This window comes from Pezoporus wallicus, unplaced genomic scaffold (genome assembly GCF_028554395.1).
Source record: "Pezoporus wallicus isolate ANWC-B61680 ecotype Strahan unplaced genomic scaffold, APGP_CSIRO_Pwel_v1 contig_1181, whole genome shotgun sequence".
In the NCBI taxonomy this organism is placed as follows: Eukaryota; Metazoa; Chordata; class Aves; order Psittaciformes; family Psittacidae; genus Pezoporus; species Pezoporus wallicus.
This window is the reverse complement of record NW_026641428.1, coordinates 356,313-376,431: the sequence shown is the minus strand read 5'-3', so window position 1 is coordinate 376,431 and position 20,119 is coordinate 356,313. Positions and strand designations below refer to the sequence as shown.

The window sequence follows — 20,119 nt, the reverse complement described above, 5'->3', positions numbered from 1 at the left end:
TGCCAGCTGTTCTGCCACTATTATATTCCCTTCTCTCCCCACGGTGAGAGGCTATCAACAAATCCATGTAGTTATTTCTCGCTTTTAAAAGGTAAAAATTCATTACCCTCTCATGTCTCTGCAATCAGAGAGCTTCTTTTAAATGGATAAATCTGGGTTTTATCTGCTTTGCCTGAGATTCTCTGCTTACTGATCACAGATTATTCCTCCATTTCACCCTGTTAAAACCCAAACAAAGCATCTTTGGGAATTATTTTGTCTGGGTTTGTTTTTAACATCACTAGAGCACCCTTTGTTTCCAAGGGGTTTGGCCACCTATCTCCTGCATTCTCACATGAGTCTGCAACCTGCACAAACGTTACAAAAGTGAGAATCTCTGCCAATTTGGTGTAGAGGGTGCAGGGCCTGCTTAAGACCAAGATGAGATTGTGATGCGTCAAACAACAAATTCAGAACATCACAGCTCCTCAAAACACATGGACACTGTGGTGAAATGATGAAAATTGTAGCACTTTCCTTAAATAAGTATCATATAAAAACTGCTCTATTTTTTCTATATCTGACTGCTTGGAAACACTTTTTATACATCTGTTTGCTCAGAGACCTATGGTCAAAGGTGCCTCTAAAGAATTATTAAAGCATGAAACAAGTAAAATAAATAATGGCATGCGATTACAGCTGCTTCAGGCATGCAGCTTCAAATGAACTGAAAAGATAAAGCTAGCTCTGAACAGAATGCATTCCCCCCAAGGCAAATCTGGGAAAACAGAACTTAAAATCTCAAAACCTCGAAAAATGGAGATAAACCGAGATACGTCTTGCACAGATGCAAAAAACAGATAGAAAAGGAGGTAAGACTCCTAAGTGAGGTGTAAGAGTGCTCTTGGAACATGTAATGGATGAGGTCTGGTTCAGGTAAGGGGGCACATGTGTATAACAGTATTTTGTTTTATACCTTTGCCTCAAATGTTCTGTGCACTCAGATGAAAGGTTAAAGGGTGCTTCAGTTTGAAGTTGTTTTGGAAACACGGTAAGGCAGCTGCTGTCACAGGCTTACTGTCATCATGACTGGTATCCAGGAAAATCCAGCCAGGACTTATCTAAGGGCAAGTGCTAAATGGGAAGCCAGAGAGAAAGGCTTGGAGCCTCATACCCGTGGTAACAACCTCAGCAAACCTGGAGAAACAGACAACACACCTGCCTCAATGGCTACAAACCAGAACTGATGGGGAAGACACCAGTCAGTATCTGATGGGGAAGCTACAAGGCAAGTCCTTAGCTCCATGATGCAGCATATGTACATGTATCACGGACTTAGAAGAACGCTCTATCACACACTTTCAAGGACACAAAGAATTAGAAGGGGCACTTGGTTTCTTACCTTCTTCCTACTTGCTTACTCCTTTGCCTGTCTTGCTTCCCTCTCCTCCAGAAAATATCCCTCTCTCTGTGCCTTTCCCGTATCCTTTCCTAATAGGTCACTGTATTACTCAAGGAACTGCCAAAGAAAGCAAACCATAAAGATGGCATCTCTCTTTCCCAATCATGAGGCCACGGAGATGGTTCTCATGAAAGCCTGGTGTGACCATGTTTCCCTGGTGAATATTTGGGTATTTCCTGCTCCGGAATGGGGGTTGCTGGTGGAGGATATGAGAGGGGTGTAATAAAGGGTGAGAGAAAACCTTTCTTTTTCCAGTTCAGTTATGTCCTGAAAAGCTAGATGGCTAAAACATAGACTATTGCAGTTTACACTCCAGGGACCAGCCAACAGCTTTGCAATATAATACATACAGTTTATACACATCATAATAATCTAATACAGTTTTATATTCTATTCTATTACAATCCGCCTTTTCCTTTTGAAAAGTACGTATACAGCTACAAATAGATTTGACAGAAGAAATCTGCATATGTCTGCTCCCTGTGTTAAAGATGAGACAGAACAGACCACCATAGGCAACATCCTCCTAAATTCAGAGAGGCCAGCTACAGGTCCCAGCATGAAAAATGCTCCTTTTGAACCTGCAAAACAGTTGAGAGCATCACACAGGATGCCTCAGCATCTGGCCTCAGAACTGGCCATTTGCAGGCCAGTTCTCTGTTTAAGATGAGAACAATTGCAGCAATCAAGTCTTGCACTCAAATTAAATGCAACCCTGCCTTTCCTGGCATACCACACACACTAGAGAATTGCCTGGTGCCTGTAGTTATTCTAGGAACTTTACCTCTACATCCGACACTTTCATGCGAGTGCCCTCTTTTCCCACAAATATATCATCAATGTCAACGAGGATATAGCGATCAAGTGTGAGACAGAGGCGCTTGCCAGTCAAGTAGGCAATGGCATCCACAAAAATGAGTTTGTGCAGCCAAAAATTGAGGTTATTGCCGAAGAGAACCCGCTGGATCCCATCATGCAGACCCAGGTCCTGCACCACTGTGGCATGCAATGCTTTGTGGGTGGCCAGGTGAGGAATAGACTCTGAGGACTTCGTGCTGGCCAACAGCACCGGCTCATAGGTGCTGTGGTTTGACTGGAACACAGTCCAGTCATCACCAGGCAGGGGACCTTGCTCCACCTCATTAGCCCGGGTGACGTAGAGCAAGGGAGCACTAGGGTTGATGTGATAGTCCCGCAGCCCCAAGTTGGAATGTAGGAAAAGGGGGAAACCCTTGAGCTGTGCACTGAGCAGGCTGTTCTCATTGGCTTTGAAAAAGCCTATAATCCCTACTCCATACTCTACACAGTATTTGTCCAGCAGCTCTCGGTTCCAAGCATCTAGGTTCACATATTTAAGGATGTTCTCGTAGATAATAAGAGCGTAGCGTCCTCTGTCTTTGTCTGTCAGGGTGGGCATATCCCCTTTGCCAGGGGCGATCTCTGTCCTGTATTTAAACCGGCTAGATTCCAGGATGGCCACTATTTCCTGCCCCAGCTGGGAGTAAATGCTTTCCACAAAGACTAACACCACAGGATCTGTGCGTGAGGTGTCCACAGACTTCGTGAGCCTCCAGCTGGCTTGCGGTGGGATCAAGACACGGTGCTGACTGCTGCAGTCACTGAAGGGCAGGGGCGGCGGCTCCTTGATTTTGGGACTGTTAGTGACGTAGTAGGCCAGGATGCACATGGAGATGAGGCTGAAGGCGATGAGCAGCAGGATCAACCTGTGCAGCTCCAGCTGTCGCACATGCCGCACCACTTTCCACAGCTGAATCATGGTGAGGCGGGCTGCCCAGCCCCTCCTCACGCGCTGCACCCACGGCGCTCCTGAGGTCTCCAGTGCCGCCGCGGCAGCACCCAGCAGCAGCTCGCAGAGAAGAAAGAGCAGCTGCGGAGAGAAACAAAGCGAAGGCGAACAGGTACAAGGCTAGACTCCCAGGGATCTGCCATTTATCTCAGGTAACCATGGCCCTCAATTCCCATCGCTCTTTTGTATGCTTCCTTCTGCTCCTCTCCTCTCACTCGAGGAAGTCTTTTGGAGGAGTGAAGTTTCCCTGAATCGTTTGGAAGAGCAAATCAGTCTGTCATCCTGTGCACGAGCAGTCTCAGCTCAGCCTTCCCAGGTGTCCCGTTTCTCTCCTAGCTGTTCTGCATTCACATGATGCCACCTTCTCTTTGCACCCTGCAATTCAAAAAGAAAAAGTCAATTCTCAGTATGGATTCATGTTATTTAACGGGTTTGAGATTAAATGGCAGGATCAGCAGGTGCTAGGTGGGCAGCACCGCTCGCCTGTCAGCAGGCAGACATGCTCCCTGGGAAGTGACACACACCTTTTGTGTGGGAGCTTGGCAGAACCTCCATAATGGCCTTTGAGAGAAAGGCCCTGACAGTGCACAGGCACTCAGCATTCACCCTGGGTGAGTTTCTCACACGCTACAGCAAGCAGAGCTGCCATACCTGGCCTTCCCCACTCCTCTTTATGCCACTGAACAGAAAACATGAACCCCTTTTATTCTAGCCTCTATTTCAAAATTAACAACAAGAAGAAAGAGCCCTCACATTCTCCATCTTGCCCACTTCCAATACTAACAGTGATGTGTCCAAGTCCTTGCCAGCAACTTCCTAGGCCCTCAGGATATGCTGCGTCAAGCCCAGCAGAATCATAGAAACATAGAATATTTAGGGTTGGAAAGGACCTGAAGATCATCAAGTTCCAGCCCCCCTGCCATGGGCAGGGACACCTCACACTAAACTATGTCACCCAAGGCTCTGTCCAACCTGGTCTTGAACACTGACAGGGATGGAGCATTCACAACCTCCCTTGGCAAACCTATTCCAGTGCTTCACCACCCTAACAGGAAAGAATTTCCTCCTTATATCCAACCTAAACTTCCCCCCTTTAAGTTTTAACCCGTTACCCCTTGTCCTCTCACTAAAGTCCCTAATGAAGAGTCCCTCCCCAGCATCCCTATAGGCCCCCTTCAGATACTGGAAGGCTGCTATGAGGTCTCCACACAGCCTTCTCTTCTCCAGGCTGAACAGCCCCAACTTTCTCAGCCTGTCTTCATACGGGAGGTGCTCCAGTCCCCTGAATGCCTCAAATTATCACGGAATTCCCACGGAATGCCCCACAGCTCCCAATTTTCATGATTCCCACCCCTCTCTATGAGGCTGCCCCGCTCTTCCTGGGAATTCATGTTCTTTTAGGGCCGTCAAAACATGGCTCTGGAGATACAATGTCCCTCAGACATCATGGAGCCAGGTGGCAAGGCTGCCCACACACCATACACCTGATTGCTGCCAATCGATTCGGTGGCAGTTGGACGGGAAACATCTCCTCAGATTTTCCTCACCTTCCCTCACATGCCTCTGAAGAGCATGAAGCCAGTTTCAAATCACCAACAGCACAACGTGAATTTGGGTTGGTCTCAAACATGCGAATGCTTCTTGTTACAAAGCTCTCTCACCTCCTGCTTTGTGTTTATGACAGCAGACTATTTCACCATATGCTGTTATTTTTCCAGGCTAAAATGCTCAACAAAGCCAACAAACACCAAACATAAACACCAGGGAAAGTAACTAAACTGCTCTTTGGTTTAAAAATAAAATGAAATCACTGTGTAGTTCTTCTCTCCCTTACCAGAAGGGTGACTCACCTACAGCGACAACACCATTAGCTGGGATACAGGTGGGATTCTAGGGAGCACCTGCTGCCCGCCCCTCCCAGCACAATGCACGGACACCCTGAATGCCAGATGTTGCTCACCAAGTCAGTCCTGCTCCAAATGAGCTCTCTGCAAAAGTTAAACCCCCCTTTTTTCTCTCAAAGCCTTTCTTAATCATTCACCCACACTCCTGCAGACATGTGCTCCACGATCCCGCTAACCACCTGCTCAACTGGCACCGCTTACAACACCAGGAGGCACAAGAGCAACAACAACAAAAAGCACTACCAAAACAGTTCTTCGCCCTTTCTCCACTCCTCCCATTCTCGAGCTTTTTTGCGACTATCACTCTGACAAAACAAAGAATATGGGAGACTAGGCTGTCCATGAGTTTAAGACTTATATAGTAAGGTCAGGGTTTTAACAACTAGCTCCACCAGAAAAGAAACTTGTGACCTGTGAGACAGATGCTAATTTTGCTCCACCAGAAAAGAAATGACTTGTGAGACAGATGCATATTTTGTAATGTGTATTACTAAACAGAAAAAAATCCTTCTGAGTCAGGGAAAATATCAGTTCACAGATGAGGCCAGAAGTCCCACTCGGAAGACTCCCACCAGGCTGGTTTCCAAACTGGTGCCACAGCTTGAAGCAGAGACAAAAAAACCTCCAACAGATTTCATATGAAGAGATATAATACTGCTAGCTTTGTGACAGCAGATGGAAGAGAGTCGGAGTGCTCCTTACACAAGCCTTGCAACGGTCATTAAGTATTATCACAAATAACATCTATGGTATAAGCTCAGCAGAGCCTGGACTGGTTTGCGTAGTGCACAAAGAAACCTTAGCCCCAGTGAGATCTTCAGAATAGCTGTAGACTGTAAATGCAAAGTATATGACAGAAACAATTTTCCGCTGGAGAAACTGAGGCACAGCAGCTCTTACTGAAGGTCACACTGTGAGGCAGAAGGTGAATCAAGGTTAAAAAACCAAAACAAGCAAAAACCCCCAACAAACCAAACCTCTGTTGCCCAGACTCCAAGCTGATCTAGTCTTCATTCCCAAATGGCCCTCTGTAATGACAGAACTGTCTTTGGAAATCCATCAGTGACAATAAGTTGTGTTTTCTTCAACAAGGGCAACCATCATCTTTGAGTTTTGTTTCTACATATTGTTAAATTTTACTGGAGAGAAGAGGAGAAATTACCACGGGAAGATGTAAAAAAACAGAATTCAGATACTTTTTTCCTTCTTTAGTTACTGAAGTGACAACAGATTTTGAATGCACGACTCTCTGGACTGAGTGCAGCATACAGCTTCTAATTCCAGTTTAAGTCAAGTTTAGCCCCAGTGATACACTGGGATTGCCAGTGTATCGGCACAGTATCCCAAAACATGTGTCACCTTTCAAAATCAACCAGGAAAACAACCTTTCCACCTCCACAATGAGCCTTCTGCATCCTACTGACTCTGCAAGGAAGGCTCTGATGTCACCTGCTTGGGCTTCGCAATAGAGCTCCAAAGTCACATTCAACGGCAGAGAGGCAGGAGCCAGGGAAAGAAAGAATTCAGCAGGGCAGAGACAGGTTAGGTAGAAACATATAATAAATGCTATATCTCTTATTAATTCCCTGTAAGATATGACATATATGACTCCATGCATACTAGCTACTATAAGAAGTGGTCTTCATTCTACTCCTATGCAACAAATTCATTCAAAACACTCCACTCGGATTCCTTCATACTTGATTTTCACTGAGAAGACTGAGAATTGTGTCAGTGTCTTCCCAAATAGCTCACATCCTTTTGCTTTTTAATCCCAGTGTATGAAATACAATAATTAGACTAATTTGGATTAAAAAAAAATCATTATCTCAAGAAACATAGACAGAAGTTGGTTTTGTAGGAGAAAGCAATGTAAAGAGGGATTTACAAGCTCAAGAGGCCATGCAGTGCCTGTAAAATATTCCAAGCAAGTGCTTCTGGGCTAGAATTTGTAATCTAAATACCACGATAACAGTAAGAAAACTCAGATTATGCTGATCTATGTGAAAGCCTGGCAAAGTACTGTACTACTTTTACAACTCTTTACCCCCAAAACATCAACCTGGAAAACACTTCTCTTCCCTGGTTTCACTCACTCACCTCTCTCCAACTTCATTTTTATTGTTGAACTGAATTGCAAAGAACTGCAGCTTCACTTTCCCTGGTTATCAGTTTAAAGATGAAAATCACAAGACAACTGGATTATTCTGCAGAATGAGGATGAAACCAGAGTTTAAACTAGGCTACCACACCTGCAGTGCCCAGCTGAGGAGCAAGAGGGAGAGGAGCCCCCTTTGCTGGGCACTTCTGAATCACAGCAGTGTTTTGATAACAATGGCTCCATTCAAGCCTCTATCGAAGCTCTCAAACAAGCCCCCATTTGTTACATGGGTGAGCTCAAAACCCCAAATTTTTTTTTAAAAAAGCCCTGCATCAGATTGCTGCTCAAGAATCTGTCAGCTCCGATCTCTTTAACAAGGCTTCACAGCCAGAGGGCATGCCAGCTGGCACCACACGCACTGAGCTCTTTGGGGACCAAATCAGCTGGTTTAGGTTCAAATGAAGAAAAAAAAAGAAAGTAGCAAAATAAATACACCAGCCTAAATTTATATTAAAAGGTGAGAGAACTGTCAGAAACCACCCGGACCCAACACACAAAGCTCAGAAAGATCTATACTGCAAGGGGAGGGAGAATCACACTGATAACTGTTCCCTCTTAAATGAAAAGCAAAATACCTGTGTCCTCTTTTGAGATCTAACTCCTCGGAATCTAACACCAAGAAAAACCAAACCCACCCAAACCTCAACCAACCAGATTTATAGATAAATTAAGGTCCATTCTGGATTCCTGCCAGGACTGCCCAAGTGTGAATCGCAAGAGGCGGCAGTCACAATGAACAAGGATGAAGTGTTTCACCAATGCAAGGGCGCAGGCTCAGCAGGCTCCCATCCTGCCAGGAAAGCATTGCTACATCAGAGAGCATCAGCTGCTAAGGTCAGCTATCTCACAAAGCACCAGCGTTAAGATAAACGCTTTATAAAACTTAGACATTCTGTTTCCTAGTGATATACAGTGTTAATGCAAAACATAAACCACCCTGTGAATTATCCGCTGCTAATCCACGTGGCAACTGATGTGATGTGAAAGAAGATAACAATCAGAATTGTATGGTTTTAATGTCTCACATCTCCAGATACTTCCAGTGCTTGGAAATTATCGTGGGGGATTGGTACAAACGCACCATCACTTAATCTAAACCAGTGACCAGAATATATGTTTTGGGGGCTGCTGGTACATTCATGCCAGGGCACATGGAAGATAATGGATGTCATCTGACACCTTTATCAAGAACTTCCATCACACACGGTCTTTCCTAGCTGAGCTACAGAAAGTCCTATCGCCCTAAAACCCAGTGTCACGAGTACATTTCCACAGCCCTTTTTATTATTCATAACATAACCCTCTTTCTGGAAGCACAGCAGCAGAATCTTGCCTTTGATCTTGCCTTTGTCCACAACAGTTCTAATTCAGAGGTCTTTCTTTGGCACTTCCTGCAAGACGGTTGCTGCCTTAGGCCTCAGGGGGGACTGCAGTAATAGAGTTACACAGTAATCAGAGAAAGAATCTGATTGATTTTTCCAACCGATTCCACTTTGATGGTGTCATCATGACACAAAATTCCTTTAATTGTGCTTTAATGTGAGTCACATCAGGCCCTCCCTTGTCTTTGGAGATATCTGTATGCCAGACCTCCAGGTACAGCCCCCTCTCTTGTGAAGCTGGAGAACCTGGCAAGTGTCAGCAGAGCACAGTGAGCCACACAGCAAAAGAGTCATTAGAACCTCAAGGGAATGAATGCTGGCTGTATTCTACATATTGGGTAAAACAGAATACTGGGAATCAGAGCCACGTTCTAATGCAATTGCCAACCAAACTCAGTTTTGGGGTCTGGGCATGTGTTTCAGCTACCACGCACTGACAGTCAAATCTTGTGGTGAGAGCCCAACGCATATAAAGCTCAGATCAAAGAGGCAAGAAACACAAATGGTGCCCATGCTGCTCTGACAGACAGGCTCACAGCCTCCGGCCAGGGCTGCGCTCTCCTCATGCAAGGGTAAGGCCCTGCTGGTGCAGACCTGTGGTAAGCCAGGAAGCTGACAGCGCTGGCCAGCAGGCTTGAAACACATCAATGTGATTAAGAGAAGACCTGTGCAATGAAGTAATCGTTTCATTATTTTAACCATCATCCCCAGACAGGTATGTAACCTCACACCTTCTGCAGGAGCAACTAACTGCAGTTCATGCTGAACACACCTGCATGAACCCCCTTCAGCCCAGCCTGGTGGAAACCCAACCGTAAGCTTGAATTTACCCTTGTGCCAGTGCAATGAAGTTTGACAACACCATGAAGGCAGAGATCTTGGAGAAGACACCTTATGCTGCTAGGCCAGCTCCCCAGGGGGCTGCACAGGGATCCAATGACTTCTGCAAGGTTCTTCCTGTTGGGATACATGATACATCCCTTCCACTGACAACCTAGTTTGCAGCAGATCTTTGTTCTCTTGCTCCTTTACAGCACAGAAAAAAAAGAACAGCTTCAGTCCTGCCCATGCCAATGACAGAGGCATGGCCCAGCATTACCTGCTAGCAACATAAACCAACCCTTTCCTCTGAAAACATGAAGGTCCTCCTTGTAAAAGCTTCCAGTAAATCTGGTTTTCAGTTCCCTGCCTTTTCCTTACCATACTACACTAACTGCTTAGGGTCACTACTGCTGACCTGACTCATTTTCAAAAGCAAGGAAATTACAACCTTTTACACTGAGGTATTCCCTCAAATGGAATGTCAGCACCACAAGCCCCTATGTGTTTCACTGTCTTGGCACTGGCCAATTTTGTGAAGGGAAAACAGCTGTTGTCTTGGTTTTCAGCCTGCCTAAAGATCAGATGTGCAAATCAGGAGAACCTGAAGAACTGTTTAAAAACCAAACCAGACAGAATTTTAGCCTTCACCAGTTGCTGATGTTACCTACTTAATAAAAATAATGAGTAGCTTGGCAGCTGCACACCTTTGCTGGAATGGAAAGAGTACAAGTATTATGGCTCACAGAAGTTAGAGCTTTCCACCAGCTGAGCGGATGTAACTGCTTGGCAGGTGCACAGGTCTCTGTCATGCAACTGCTCATGTAAGAGAAAGGAGAGAGAGAAGTTATCTCTTTCCTCAGAGATAACCAAAGGAGCATACCTACTCCTTTTATTTCATGTGCTACTGAACCCTAGGTATCAAGCTACCATAAGAACTGTACAGTTTCATTCTGGGCTTACCCTTTCTTCTGTTTTGTGCCTTTCCTGACACACAGGTCTACGCATGCTCTGACCCTAACTCTTTTCCCAAACCAGGTGATAATGTGAGATACAAGCTCCTTTCTGCAGCCAACCACTTGGAGCTGTGGAACAGAGAACCAGAGTTAGTGCAGGTTAGAGCCTGCCATATAAGAGCACTCCAAGTTGCTTTCTAATCCACTCAAGTGGGAAATGAGTATCTCAGTCACCCCAGATGGTGGAAACACACCATCTTCGGGCTCGTCCTTACATCAGTAATCAACACGTATGCTCTATCATGGCAGAACATCTTCAATTCAGCTATGAGAACAGGAAATAAATGCAGTTCCTTCCACATTAGATATGAACAAGGGTCTAATTTCCATTCCCTCATGCACCCTGCTTATCACAGTTCAGATAAAGGACCCTGCTGCAGAAAGCAAAATGTCTTCTCTGCTGTCTTCTCCTAAATTAATTAATGAGGAAATACAGTCAATCTGTCTCAAAACTAAGACAACCCAGTGTCAGAGTTGAAATGTTTTCATATCGAAATGTACATTATGGAAGTTTATCTGTAATTGCTATGAAAGCAGCATAACCATTCTTCCTTTGAGCTATACTTTAAAAATTTCACCTCAATTAGCAAGAGGCTGATGTTCTACATTCAACTGCTTCCTCCTGTCAGGTAATACATAGGAGGCAATCTTTTCCTATTTTACCTAGGAACGTTATGACAGTAGGGAAGAGGTTTGATGCTGTTATACTGAAAGTTTGCCCAAAATGACACCAGAAGAAAGCTGTAAGTATGCTCCACCAAAGCATGAAACCTCAGGAAAGCTTTTGTGCTTATCTGTCCTTGTGTATCTGCACTGAGATTCACAGGGTCAGAATTTGCTGGGCCTGTAAAAGAACATGTTCCACAGCTGAGCACAGCAGCTCCCTCCTATTCATGAGACTTCCACCCAGTATAAAGCTAATAGTGTATCTCCCAGCTTTTGTAGTTTCTAATACCTAGTTCTCTAATACCTCAGTGTAATTGAAATAAGTCTCCTGGACTCAGAAAACAAAATATTCATGTTCTTTTCTGGCTTGACTATTGAGAAACAGCTTTTAACACAGCACTAACTCATTGCAGAAAATGGGGTTAAAAGCGATATAAGCAAGCTATAAATCTGGCCTGCAAAGGCAAAACGAGTGAAGACAACCAAAGGCAACAGTACATCAGGTGGAAAAGGCATGACTTGAAGTCTACGGAGATTACACTGGCTGACCAAGAAAGTGGTTTAGAGGCCTGGGTTTGCAAGGCAGGAACAAATGCAAAGTCACTGCTCTCACTAAGCCTTCAGCCTTTAGGGCTACCTACGCATCTCGAGGGGGTACTCTGTGAGGAAGACTGTCGGGGCCCTGAGTACACCAACAGGCTCTGAATGCCCTCACCAGCCTTCACCTACTGACCTGCAAGCCGCTCCTGAGCTCATACCATGACCTGAATTCTGTCACAAGTACGCTCTGCCTTGCTGACCTGACTTTGGACCTGCCTGGTAACGCATCTGGTGATCACTGGACTCTAGGTTGAACCTGGCAGCTGTCACTGACCACCTCTAGCTGTCCTGTTTGGGTATTGCTGCTAAGGATGCTGTCTGTGCCAGAGGAGGAGGAAGGTGGATGGAGACTCCACATGTGGCAGGTGAGGACAAAGCCAGCCTGCTGGGGTCCTTACAGCCCTGATGGACTCCACAGCAGCTTCACACACGAGGTAATTTTCAATGCATGAAGGATGTGTAAGTGCCAGCAGGATGGAGTCTGCTAGAGAAACAGGGTGACAGAGAGTTGTGGCTATTGTTAGACTTCCCTGTCGTAGTGTGGGTGGAATTATTTAATTTTCTCTCAAACCATCTGTGTTTGTAATTGTTACAAAATCAGAGCAACACAGGCAATACATACTGCCACACCAGAGTTTACACTATGCTATGTTCCCTACCATTTTTAAACAAGCATTTCAACACTGTACCTTGAGTTCCCCCTTGTAGAAACCTTGTTTTTAGACAATCAAGACAGAAAAAGAAAGCTTAGTATTTCAAGAGACACACATCTCAAATACACTAATTCATTTTAAACTGCACTGTAATTGTTCTTAGTCTTCCTCCCATTTTATAGACTTAATACTAAAGTGGGTGCTACATCCTCACATTTTGAATTAGTCAAATGATTATAAATAGATTTTATTTCTTCTATGAAACTGCATCTTTAAAATACTCCTTCATGTTCAGGACCTCATTAACATCCTCACTAACAGCACAGACAAACTCAGGAACAAAAGCTGCCATATTTGCAATCAGATCTACCCTCTCATAAAACTGAAGTTTTGCCAGGAAAGCTCAATAATTTTGATCAAAATGTGCATCTCCATTAGGAACTGCAGCTAAAGACAAAAAGGATCTCGATATTGAAAACTGCAAGGGGCCTGAATATGACTAACACGGCTATCTTGGAGACTTTCTTCCAAAATTTGTAGGTAGTAAAATTCCCAATAAAATGCATTTGACTGCTGAAAATCAGATTAATTTCCTATTATTAACATGGAAACTATTTACTCAAGTAAGAAATATTTTTTTTTTCCATGAAGAAATGTAGTTTTAAGTCCACTTCTAGTTTCTGATAATGGAAAAACAAATGCTCAACCTTCAAGTCAAAACGAATGGGGTTAGTCTGGTGTGCCATTTTGCAAGCCTGTATTGGCATTAACAGGATTAAAACTTATGAAACTATTATTGTTTCAGACATAGCAGTAGGATACAAGGTCAGATATTATCAGAGGTGGGACTTAGGAGTATGCAGAACTGTTTATTACGAATCAGTCTAAATAAATATGAAATAGTCTAAAGCATCATTAATATTTTCAGAGTCTCTTTTTCTTTCTTAATAAATTGTCAAGTTGGTTCAAATAAGTGAACTGAAAACAGAAAATCCCAATAACTTTTTTTACTATAAAAATCAATGATCAGTTGGAATGGAAAGAACACAATTGACAGAAAAGTGAAATTCCCTCCAGGCAGAAACATGCATCAGCCTGCACGGCAAGGTGTTCGGTGGAGAAGAGAACTTGGTCTGGCCTGGTAGAAGGTATTCAGCCTATAAAATGCATTGCAAAAACCATGCTAACTTGATCCACCACTTGCATTCAACAACATAACCACTTATCAACACACAGTTCTACTAACATGGTAGGTCTTTTGCTTTTCTGCAGCATTTTTGTGGTAAGACTTGTTTCACAAACAAAATGCTTTATGGAAGGATTTTGTAAATATAAAATGGATACAAAAATGCCTTATAAGCAGTAAGCAGACACATCTCCATGCACACCTCTGTGAGCTTGTCCATGCTAGGGAAATAAGAGCCGCAGCACCACAATTACCACTGTAGCGAAACTGCAATGACAGAAGTATTTCTGAGCACCACCAGGTTTGCTGAGTACCCTGTGTTTTCTACCACCATTCCAGGCAAGTTGATAAAGAGAGCTGAACTTTGCCTATACAGACAGCCTAGTTGATGGCACTTGCTGTAATATAGATGCTAATTTTCTACAGCCTAGCAATTACCTTAAGATAAAACATGGCTGCTCTTTAATAGCATACAGAAAACAGTGAAGTGAAAAATTCTGCACTCCGAACGGGAATGGGAATCCATTACTAATCACTATAAAAAGAGCTAATGCAAACAATGCTCAACAAAATAGTGGCAAATATACTCCTGCCACATGTACTATTTCACATTAAGAAACATGGTCCAGAACAAAAGATACAGGAAAGAAAGCATACAGAGAGACAATTAGTCAAGTAAACAACTTGGGAATGATTGCTGGAAGAAACAGGTTTGCAAGAGCAGAGAGAGGGAGGGAGGGAGGGAGGGAGGGAGGATTTGGCAGCAGAGACTGGGAGACTGTTCCAGGAATAGGAGGCAGCATGAAACAAAATGCAAAGCTGAGAGTAGGAGGAAGAGATAAAGGGAGGAGTGCACAAGGAGTCAGAGGGGAGTAGGAGAAAATGACAGCTCACATCGCTTAAGGAGGTAGAAACACAGCGCCTAAAGACAGAAGGTGCCTTAGACATTAGGTCTAGCTTGCCTACTTTTAATAAACATAGGTTCTTTAATAATCAAAAGAAGTAGGGTCTATAAAAGTCTTAACAGCTCATCTTCAAAGACGAGTTCCAACAGAAACACACTAGCATGCTTATAGCTTATGTATTTAATGCTGACAGAGGAGGGCTCAGAGTCTGCAAGGCTGAAATTCACCATGTCTTGCAATATTCCGGACACACCACAGCATTATTTCCTCCACATCCTGACTAAAGCCGCAGCTGATTTGGTTGTGAAAATCTAATACACTTGCAGTACTAAGTGCACTCATCCCTTCCCTTTGTCCAGAGTGAAGCATTCAGGAGCAAAAGGTGGCAAGGAGTGCACTGGACAGAAAAGTTGCTCAAACTGCATTCTTACAGTGCTTTCTGCAAGTTTCATTGTAAACCATTTCCCATACAGATACAAAAGCAGCATTAGCTAGCTGACAGTAAGTTAACCTAAAGAATACACACAATAAAACATCATAAATGCTGACATTTCATCATTAATGCTGAAATCTCAAGTCCAAATGTACTAATTGATCTCAGTGATGTAACAGATACTTCATAGTTTTCAGATCACTTAACACTAAAATCTTGGGCACAGATGTGATGGGAGAGAAACAACCGCATTTAGAGCATTCAAGTAATTCAGACTCAACTTTGCAGCAACACTGTAACTAAATAATTAATGCTTTTTAGTAGCCCCAGATCAGAACAACACTGTATTTGCAGACAAGATTTTTTCTTCCTTTTCTACTCAACACTGCTGTAAAGGGGAGAGAGCAGAGGCAGTCCGGATATCCAAACTCTCTCTTATCTTCTCCATTGTAGCCAAAACACAAGCGTTAAATAATTTTTAGCTAGACAGCAACTTTGAAGAGCTACAATTATGTTACTAAAAAAGTACACTGTGATAACCATATTTTAAAATTTTAGACATTAAAGTTAAATACACATTAATTTTAACTCTTAATTATTTGGTCTACTTAACTCACATAATTAATTTGGTAGCTGGAATATAAAGATTACAGCTTTTTGGAAGACGTTCTCTTTTCTTAAAGAACAGAGAAATTAAGCCTCTACTTGGACTGTAAAATTCAGTCTTTGTTATGAACCTGAGCTAGTGTTTCTGCAATAATCTGAAAAGCTTTGGCTTTGTCCTCACCCTCCTGTGAAGCGCTAAGTGGCTTGCAGAACATCTGTGATTGCAAGCATTAATGGACAGTGCATTCAAAGGACGTGCTGACATCTTGATACCTGTAGTAAGAACCCTACCCTGGTGCTTTTACGCTTATTCTTGCCCATACCCCCTGTATTTTCCCAATCAATTTATTTGGTACAACCAGGCAGCACCACAGGGCAGCTGCCAGGCACTGGGTGCAACCCAGCCTCCTCTGCACAGCCAGGCACTGGCTTCGCTGCCTGACTCCCCTCTCAGCTGAGGGAGGCACAGGAGAATGTGGAAATCCACCAGTTCCTTGCACCCCGGCCAGGAGGGCAGACCTGCACATCCTCCTCCTTGGCCACACAGCACTGTCAGTTTGACAAACGCATTGGCCATTCCAGCCCCAGGAAACCCACCAACGTGGCTCTCAGTTTCAACTCCTGGTGTCCCTCTCCTCAGTGGGGCAGTCCCTGGGCAGCAGTGGCAACAGGTAACTCTACCCAAGTAGTGCCAAGGAGCCTGTGTAAGGGTTACCAACCCGTACATAACCCTCATTCAGGCACCTCCAGAGCTAAGACAGGGTGGCAGTTTTCCAACTCATTCCTGCACATGAGCTGAGGACCAAATTTTGTCCTCCCATCTAGACACCAATTTTTCAGAACATTCAGAGAGGAAGATTTCACAGCTAAGACAGAAGCACAGGCTCCATGTTCAGGAAACCAACACAGGGATATTTCAATGGCCTTTTTGTCTTCCTTCTCTCCTTGTACAGTTACAGAAGGGGAAGAAGGAAAAGCAGCACTATCATGGCAGGTAAAACAGGGTGAGACATTAAAATCTTCAACTACCCCTTTGTTCACTGGTCCACACGATCAGAAATACGTTCAAAGACCATTTCTGAGACGGTGAGAGCTCTTCATGTACCTTCTGGGAGGGAGCTAGACATCATCCTAAAAGCTAGGGAATTTGAGAAAAAGTCTTGTAACTTGATGTGGTTACATATTTACCAAACCCACGTTACACAAAGACACTGAGCACTGATGCCTCAAGAGCACTTTTTGAACTTAGCAGAACGGACTGATACCCTGACATTACGTGGATGAAACACAAACTTCAGAACAGTGATAAGGTAGAATTGCCACCGCTCGTTGCTCTCCTGCAAACACTCCAGAGAATGAGACCTAGGACAGACAGAAGGTGCAAAATCCTCTGGCAGCAGTCAATTAGCAGAAGGACTGTAACTCAGCTTGGTTTGCTGACACACAAAGATTGCTCCATGGAAGGGGTGAAAATTCTCTCCCCCTCCACTGCACTTGCCAGGCTCTCACCCATTTCTTTTTCTTCACTGCTGGTATTTGCATCAAACAGAGGAACCATGCTCCTTCAGCAAGGGCCACCTCAGAGGTTAAACTACTAGTAATGGCATTTAATTTATATGGAATGGGGAAGAGAGTGAATTTATTTTAGGTCAAATTGCTTATAAGAAGAATAACCTTGGACTCTGCAAGTGCTAGGAATACAAATAAGATGAGGTATTTGAGTTCTCCACTCTTTTTAGAGGTCCACTTTCCTTCATGATTCTAAACAGACTAATGTCAACCAACCAATTCAATGTATGCAGGCTGAACCACCGTCATATATCCTACCCCTAACTGCCTTGACAGGTTGTCTTAGAAGAGACACCTTATTCTATTGCCACTGCTTACAGAAATCCAAACCAGAACAACTGTACATGTATCAGTGGAGACACTGGAGGTCTGCATTATGTTCTCTTCCACATCCTCCACCCCTTTGCCCCAGAAAAAACCTTTACACAAATATACTCTACACTCAGAGTTTCAGTAGAAAAATGATTACTTACGCTGAAATGAAGCACACAATATGGAGTGGTCAGGAAGTGCCACGGAAAAGGCTGAAAAGCTGCAAACACACTAAAGCAGAGAGAGATGAACTTCTCCATTTGCTATTTTTCAGTTCCAAAAAGGAGGGTCTCTGCAAAACCTCAGCTCACATATGGGGGTATAAAAAAAGCAAGATTACGCTTCCTCTGTTATACAATACCTAACTTTACAACCTTTTTTCAGAAGAAGGCATCACACTGGATTGAAAGCAGCTTTTGAAATGGTAAGCAACAAAACCAAATCCCTTTGAGGAATATTTTGCATTAAAGATAGCTTCAAATTTGCAGTGAAAGAGTCCAGCATCAGCCATATTCTGAGAACAATGTGTGCTCTCTCTCTGCAAGCCCCTGGGCCTGGCTTGCTGGCTCTATAGTGAGTTTGTTACTGCCCTAAGGGAGTATTAGATAATGAAGAGCTCTGAGTTTTTCTTTCACTTCATGCCTGGGCTCATCCTAATGTGTGTAAGTAGGCTTAGTTTGCAGACTTTCCTTCTCAACCTCTTCCCCCTCCTATTTTCCAGCAACCCAGCAACATTTTTTATAAATGAACACTACAAATTGCCTCTCTTGAAACAAGCTTATTGAATTTATCACCTTCTTCACAGTGTTTCAGAGACTAAAACAGGTTCCCAGCTTTCAAATACACCCAAGTGCTTTTACTGCGCTTCATGTCTCCATCATGAAGCATCAGGAAAGAGGCACCCCACGGAGTGATAACTACTCAAGTACCTGCTCCAGTCCAGCTCTGCTCTACAGGTGGCACTTCATGCTGCAAGAAGCAAACTTCAGCAGGGCCCAGGTATGTGGAATGAATAATGACAATGGAGAAACGTCTATACACACTGGAATGGTAACACCAGGCTGAACAGGAGCTCATGCAAGCAGACCTCAACTGTGGTTTTAGGCAAACAGCTACATCCACTCACGAAATGCCTCTGAGATGCTGTAACATTCTACTGAGCACCTAAAATGGTTATTTCATTATGAAGGAGAGCAGTGGGATTAATGACTTTTTCTTCTTATATTTCATCTAAGGTGAACAGACCTTATAAATCATTTTGGATAGTTTAAAACCATGGAGATGGTTTTCATTTAAAGATAATTTTGAGGTTTATAGCAATTTCTTTCAAATCTTCAAAGCAGAAAAGCCACATAGGAGGTTGTCTGGCAATTCCAGTGGTGTGGCAAGATCCAAGATTCCTGGAGTTAGCAGCTGGTCAACCTTTGACAGGACAGCTCTGTGCTGGCTAAACACTCCTGTCAACATACACCTTTTCATTATCTCTTTGGGATTCTGGAACTGAATGACCTATGGAAAGGCCAGATCATAACACCATATGTAGAAAATGTCGCTGCAATTTTAGCTCACCTAAAACATACGACATCAGTTTAGCAGAGACCACCACCCTTCCTCACTGTTGAACTGAAGCTGGGGGAGTAGAGAAGAAGGGCAAAGAAGGGAATTTCAGCTTGCGTCTCCTCTTCCATACGGTCATATTGCAGAGGGAAGGTTTTAGACAGCAGGAACCATGTCTACAGAGTTACTTACAAAGAAACCATCTGACTACATTCATTACTGTTACTGCAAGAGAGTATGAAAGGAAAAAAAACAATGACCCATAAAAGAAGAGCCCTTGTGAGAAGTTTCTGGTCTGTGCTCCAGGCCAAGCTCTTGCTTCTTGCATCTGCAGTGTTCAGCTAAATTGCAGAACCATCCATACTATCAGCATGAACTTAATCGGTTAATTAAAAAACATTTTTAAACGCCTAAATTCTGTTCAGTGTGACTTGATCAGGAGAACGGCCGGCAGCTACCTCTCAGCTTGAGGATCAAGACATTTCTTAACAACTAGAAAATCCTTGGTGCTCCAAGCAAATCTCATTTACCAAGGAACTAAAAAATGGAAATCAAACACATCGTTAACCAAAGGGTCATCTTCTACTAGTCTGTGGTGAAAGGAAAAAGAATATATATAAACATTTCCATTTCTAAGCTTTCAAGTTGCTGCACATTAAGTTAGCACAACTAGCTCTGCTCTTGAGATGCAAATGAGAATTCAGATTGCTGTGTGACAAATCACTAGAAAATCTGGTTGCATTAGTCCTCAGGGAACACAGAAGACATCACATGATATTTGGAGTGTTCTATATCTGTAATCGCTCTAATCTTTACAACAATTTCATCAGTTACCAATATTACTGGTATCTGTTCATCTTCCAGTCATGTACCCAAGACATAAAGTGACTATGAAGGGTCAAGGGAGTGTCTATTTATAGTGCAGCATGAGCTGTAGCCCAGGCAAAGATGTGAAGCTCTAATCAGCTTCCTTGTACTGTTTGAGTGCATTTGTGAGACACCAGCTCCTCACAGGCCACAATTTTATCCTCCTCCAGCACATTTCAGAACCTGAATTTAACAGCAGCAAGGTTAGATGCAGAGACTCCCTATCAGGGACAGA

At 43.5% G+C, this 20,119-nt stretch overlaps 1 protein-coding gene across 7 annotated transcripts in view; it reads right to left on the bottom strand.

Moving 5' to 3' along the window:
• NDST2 (N-deacetylase and N-sulfotransferase 2) overlaps positions 1-20,119 on the bottom strand; it is a 137,941-nt gene that overhangs the window by 23,620 nt on the left and 94,202 nt on the right. For all 7 annotated transcript variants that reach the window (XM_057423682.1, XM_057423685.1, XM_057423684.1 and 4 more), the window contains one exon: positions 2,226-3,623. In XM_057423682.1, the coding sequence (XP_057279665.1) occupies positions 2,226-3,218 (993 nt within the window). In that variant the 5' untranslated portion in view covers positions 3,219-3,623. The remainder of the gene's footprint in view (positions 1-2,225; positions 3,624-20,119) is intronic.